Source organism: Colobus angolensis, unplaced genomic scaffold (assembly GCF_000951035.1).
Source record: "Colobus angolensis palliatus isolate OR3802 unplaced genomic scaffold, Cang.pa_1.0 Scaffold129, whole genome shotgun sequence".
In the NCBI taxonomy this organism is placed as follows: domain Eukaryota; kingdom Metazoa; phylum Chordata; class Mammalia; order Primates; family Cercopithecidae; genus Colobus; species Colobus angolensis.
Window position 1 is genome coordinate 2325113 of NW_012114141.1, and position 6310 is coordinate 2331422.

General features: G+C 48.5%; 1 protein-coding gene across 1 annotated transcript in view; it reads right to left on the reverse strand.

The window, feature by feature from the left end:
• Positions 1-4274, reverse strand: part of SH3BP5 (SH3-domain binding protein 5 (BTK-associated)) — an 87372-nt gene extending 83098 nt beyond the window's left edge. Inside the window, exons 1-2 of the mRNA XM_011933686.1 lie at positions 3776-4274; positions 2002-2064 (exon numbers count right to left, since the gene is read on the reverse strand). Coding sequence (XP_011789076.1) covers positions 2002-2064; positions 3776-3913 — 201 coding nt within the window. The 5' untranslated portion in view covers positions 3914-4274. The remainder of the gene's footprint in view (positions 1-2001; positions 2065-3775) is intronic.
• Positions 4275-6310: the final 2036 nt, after the last annotated feature.

Here is a 6310-nt window from a genome sequence, read left to right on the forward strand (position 1 = left end):
GTCAAGGTGGGAGGATCACTTTGAGGCCTGGAGTTCAAGAACAGCCTGGTCAACAGAGCAAGATCCCATCTTTACAAAAAAGTTTAAAAATATGAAAAATTAGCCGGGTATAGTGGCATGCACCTGTAGTCTCAGCTACTGGGGAGGATGATGCAGGAGGATTGCCTGAACCCAGGAGTTTGAAGTTGCAGTGAGCTGTGATTGCACCACTGCACTGGGATAATAGAATGCAGGAACTGGAGGAGATCTGGAAAATGCCTGGGACTATAAGATGGGAGCCCTGCCTCTGAGGCATCATCATAAAATGCTAAGCCTCTGAGTCCTTATCTGGAAAGCAGATAGCCCCTATTCTCCTAGTTCTCCAGGCCAGAACATTCTATGATGACAGTAGGTTAATACAGTGGCAACTAGACTGTTTAATATAGTGGCAACTGGGCTCTTGAAATGTGGCTATTGTGACCGAGGAACAGAATTTTGTCTGACTTTATTTTAATTAAACTCATTAGCCAGGCATGGTGGTACACACCTGTTATCCCAACTACTCAGGAAGCTGAGGAATAAGAATCACTTGAGCCCAGGAGGTGGAGGTTGCAGAGAGCAGACATCGCACCACTGCACCCCAACCTGAGCGACAGAGTAAGACACTGTGTCAAAAAAAAAAAAATTAATTAAATTCAAATAGCCATACATTGCACATGGCTACCATATGGGACAGCATAGCTCTAGGCTGGTGTGACAGGATGGAATGAGACAAAACGTGTAAAAAACACTCTGTAAATGCTAAAGCCCTATAGGAATGGTAAGGGTTTTGTTGTTTAATGCATTAGAAATCTGAGATCCTAAGAGGTTTCGGTTACCCCACGTCACAGACAGACTCAATTCATAAGTGAAAGAAATGTAAATAAACATAGATTTTACTTTACTTAGGGAGAAGGACAGCCCGTGTTCTTGTACACCTACGATGGAAATGGAGGTGGTTAGCGATAACCCTTCACACAGCTCAGAGCAACAGGCTTTTTAATCCACATTGCTACATCCAGATTTGGTAACTCCAGGGCCTACGCATGCAGCAAAAATCAAGGCTGCCTGTGAATCCTGGCAGATTATATTCCTATCTCCCACACCCTCACTCTTAGGGACCATGTGCTTCTTGTCCCTTCCACTGACTTCTGCTGTTTCTCCTGCTACAGAAACAGACTTTGCCAACAGCTCCCTGCACTGGGAAACTGCGCTGAGAGTCCCTTCCGGGCTCTGACAGTCAATTCACAGTCTCCTGAATACATACAGTGGTTGTTCAAATTTGCTGATGGGTGGTAAAAGCAACCACTACTAGAAAGGGGTGGAAACTAATCAGAGGCTGTGATGAATGCTAACTTGTTTACGCTCCGGTTGGAAAATGCACATGAAACCTAAATCAAGTTTTAGTCTCCCAAGATTTTTCCCAGTAGGAAAGGCCTTTCCAGTCTAAACAGCTTTTTGTTACCATTATAATTATATTCTATGCACAAGCAGACAATAAAGAAATGAGCAGGAAAGCAGAAGGCGGCGGTGAGTTATTAGGACAGGAAAGTCAAAAAATGGTCAAAGTCAGAGGAAACAACACAATGCTTTCCAGGACAAATGGCAGGAACCGCCCTGAACATGTAAGAGATTTTGTGAGCTCATTCATTCTTCTCCATTAAAGAGCTCAGCTAATTTTCCCCTCTATCCTTTCAGTCACATGAAAACTTGGGGCTTAAGCGTTGTGTAACGCTCTGCACAGACTTGATTTAGGCCCCATGGAGCTTCCATAATGAAAAACAACATGTGAAATTGGATCCACATGCGTTCCGCCCACAGGTTGAGCTCAGTGGTGTATTTTATTCTGTCAAGGAGCTGTTGCTCAACTCCCAAGGAGGGGGGTCCAGCAATAACCCTCCAGCTATGAAGACAAAATTAACCAGCCTTGTGCCGGTGTGACTGACATCACTCCACCAAGAACAGGAACTCAGCTCTCTGTACCTCGAGTTCAGTCTCCCGTCTGTTGATATCATCCGTGGACTGATTTAACTTCTCCAGTTCTCCCTGGTGAAGAAAAGAGGGAGAAAAAAAGACTTATGGGATCCGTCTTTTGTTTCCAGTATAACTCAGTCCATAACCTGAAAAATTACCCCAGCCCAGTTTGCAGGAAAAGGGAAGAATCGGTATTAATTCTTAAGGCAAACAGCTGAGGCTTGGCTAGAAATGCAAATGAATGTCGGCATTTCTGAAACCATTTTCTTGAGGGTATCCTTTTTGACAATGTCTTCAGAGACATTTGGAATTTGTCAGAGGTCAAATATTCCAGGTATGTGCCTTCAGGTAAATCCCACCTGTTACAAATGGTTTAATGGCCTCATCAAAACAGCACTATCTGCCTTGAGCAAGAACTTTGCTTAGAAAACAATAAAAGACAATAAGCAAGGCCAGGCCAAAAATATAAACCCAGTGAAATCATCAAGGGCAGAATTCTGGTATTAACTTAACAGAATTATTTTTCTGTAAAGGGTGAAAATCTTTTCACACTGCCAGTTATTCAACCTACTTAGCTGGATGTTTTAAACTAACTTTAATCCCATTCATTTCAATAAACATTTACAAACTGACATTTTGTGAAAAGCATCCAACATGAACTTAACTCATCTTTACTATGCAAACAAAGGACCTTGCTAACATAGTCCCATACCAATAACACACGATTTATTCCAAACCAATTATTTTAATTAATAGCATTCCTAATGCAAGGATTTTTTTTCCACCTGATCTTTATCTTGCTAACCTGACAAAACAATTCATTTAAACCCCAACCACTGAGTTAAGTGAGCTTTTAAATTGATCTGTGCACTAAAAAACCAATTAGGGATCCAGAAATTACAGAGCATGCTTAAAAGCAATTTTTTAAAAAATGATTTACTGAAAAGGTAGAATAAAACGAGTCTTAGAAAGGGATTTGCTCTGCTTTTTGCTTCGGGGTGAAGAGGTTAAACTGTCACTCCTAGATCTCGGCTTGGAAATTGTTTTTTAATCATCTCTCTTGGAAATGGAGGCACAGTCAGCCAGCCCAGTCCCCTCGCCGCCTCCACGCGTCAGCTCTGCGCATCAGTTGTCCCTGATTTCTGTTCATGCCCAGCCTCACAACAAGGAAAAGCAGGGTTTTAAGCAATTTCAGGCCAGGCAGACCCGTTAAGCCGGTGGTGACAATAAGACGCTCAGTTCTCTAACAATAAATCAGAGAAGGAAAACGGCTCAGGCCGGGCACCTTGGCAGGTGAGGACTCTGCACCCGGGGCACCAGAGCCAGCCCGCGCTGCAGGGGCGGGCAACGCCCACCCGCCTACGGTGCCCGGCGCCCACGCGGGCGACCCCTCCTCGCAGAGCCTAGAAGCCATGCCTTGCCCGCGGTGCCGTGGCGGCCGGGCGGGGGGTACCCCCGAGGATACCATGGCGCCCCCGCCCCCCTTTTTCCCTTTGTTGCACATCCGCCCGAACCACCAGGCACGCTGCGGCGACCCCGATCCTGCTAGGGGTCTGCGGGGGGGCTCCCCGCAATAGAGTCAGGCCGCATCCACGCGGGCACTGTAGGCTCCTCATTGTGGAGACGAGGAAACAGAGCATACAGATCGTCTCCTGCCACCGTATGTGGCCGCCAGTCCCCGGACCACAGTCACTGGGGGCTGCGAAGTGGATGTACGCGTAGACGCCGACCTCCGCAGCAGCCCTCGCGAAGCCCGGATGCGGGGTGACCCCGCGCGCCCTACCTGGATTCGGGGATCCACCTCTTCTTCCTCCTCCAGCCCCTGCTCCATCCCCTCTTCCTCCTCCTCCTCCTCGTCCCGTGCAGGCGGCAGGAGCTCGGCTGGCTCCTCCGAGCGGCTCCGCTTCGGTGCCGCGTCCATGCGGGCAGTCCCCACGCGCGCCGCGCGGTGGGCTCGGGAGTGCCCTGGGGGTCGCGGCCGCCACAGGCTGGGCTGGAGCCGCCTCGCCACAGCCGGGCACGGTCGGGTAGCCGACGGGGCCGACACCCGGGAGGCACAGCTCGCCGATGCGGATCCCTCTGGCCGCGGCGGAGCAGAGGAAATGGGCGCGGCTGCCCCCTTTCTGCCGCGGCAGTCAGCGCAGCGCCCGCTCCGCCCCGGTCCCGCCCCGGCTGCGCGCTCCTCGGCCAGTCCCAGCTACCCAGGTCTCCGTCACAAAACCCCAGCTCCCTCCACATCTCCAAGGTGGCAAAATAGGAGAGCCCCCACCCCCTTGTAACTTAGCAGCCCGGATATATCTCAACTGCGTAAGGCAAGCCTCCCGCTTTCGGAAGTCCCCTTCTCCCGCCCTCCTCCGAAGAGCGTTGTGTGTGGTAGGAGGCGTGGGGTGATTTCCCGCTGAAGTCGCCTTCCGAAGCCTGCGTTTAGTGACCCTGGACCTCAGGACCAAGACTTGCCGAAACCCTGTACCCAAAGCACATTCCTCCCCTTGAGCGAACCTTGGGAATGGCGCCTACTCAAAGATTTGCCGAGAAAAGCAAACTAAAATGTGCGCTTATATAGACACAGGAGTGTAGAGAGGAGAGCCAGCTGCAGCTCCGTGCACGGATGCATTGCCGAAGGCTGCGGCCTCTCTGGGCGAGCCCCATAGCAAACACAGAGGTGCGGCGGTCCTACCTGAATAGCCAGGAAGCATGGAGAATGCATTGAGCTGGGATGCCTGTGGGCTGACACAGCCTTTTTAAGGAGGTGGCAAGTGTAACCCCCGTTGATGGGCACACTCTGGCCAAGAATTTATGAATTCGTGAGACTTCCTGCCCACCATCAACAAGTAGGGAGACAGAGTTGGCCTGGCAGACACAGCATCCGAAAAGGCCAAGCTGAAGAGGCATGTGTGTGCTTTTATGAAATGTCAGGGCCACTGTGATGTCAGGGGAACCCAAAGGATGACCTTGGCAAAGCAGGTGAGCACATAGCTGCTCACATCTCCTTCCTTTGAGAAATGCAGAACGTGCACATGTTCTACACGGAGGCCTGTAGCCCATCTGCTCTGAGTTTGGTGGACAAATTTGCTTGAGAATGGAGCTTCTTTCTGAGAACCTATCATCAAAACCACCTTACAAAACCTGTGTCTGGCACTACATGGTAGCTCATATCTGTAATCCCAGCTCTTTGAGATGCCAGGACACAAGGATCACTTGAGGCCAGGAGTTCAAGACCAGCCTGGGCAATACAGCCAGACCCCTTCTCAAATAAATAAATAGTCCTGCTTCTGGTGGTTTTATCAGAAACTAGGCTAGAGGGTTACTCCTAGGGAAAGGCACCACCCCATACACGCTGGCACTATAGTCCACTGTCAAAGGAAAATTGTCCTGTTTCCTGGAGGTAGTGCCATGGTTTGTTTCTAAAAAGGTCAGACCTGTTCATTGCTCTTTAAATCAAGGATAAGTCAGCAATTCTGTAAGAGGTGTTTCAAAGCTCCTTGCTAAAGACATAGTTGCTTTTGGTTTTCCAATGATAGATGAAGCCAGGGACAAGATAGCATAGGGGTCACTTTGGAACACAGGAGCCACCAATCTTCCCTGGTGGCTTGGATTTGAGCCTCCAACTTTGCAGGTACATCCTAGCTCTGAATAAACTGAGAGACAGAGTTTGAAATCAACAGAGGCCTCTGGGGTCAGCCTACTACGATAAATGCTTCTCAGCTAGCAGAACCCCATCCTCTCCATTGCAAATGACAAACTCCAAATTACATTCCTGCTTCAGCTTAGGTCAAGAGCAAAATGTATCTGTGAGACATAGGCCAACTGCTCAAGAACATCAGTTCAGACTTTTGTTGTCTTATTTTCTGGAGATCTGGACCAGCTATAGTGTTAATCCCAATAGTGTTTCTAAAGTTAAAATAAGAAAAATAAATAAACCACAGGCAGTACTATATACAGTCAATCCTCCACAGCCTCTCAGGTTCCACATGTGTAAATTCAACTAACCACAGATAGAAAATATTTGGGGGAAAAAAACACAACAATTTAAAAAATACATATTTAAAAATACATGGCCAGGAGTGGTGGCTTACACCTGTAATCCTAGCATTTTGGGAGGCTGAGGCAGGAGCATCACTTGAGGCCAGGAGTTCCAGACCAGCCTGGGCAACAAAGCAAGACTGGCTCTCTCTCTAGAAAAAAAAAAAAAAAAATACCGTATATGAGAACTATGTACATATTTGCATTGTATTAGGTATTGCAGGTAAGAAATGTGGAGATGATTTAAAGTACACAGGAGGGGCTGCTCATGGTGGTTCATGCCTGTAATCTCAAC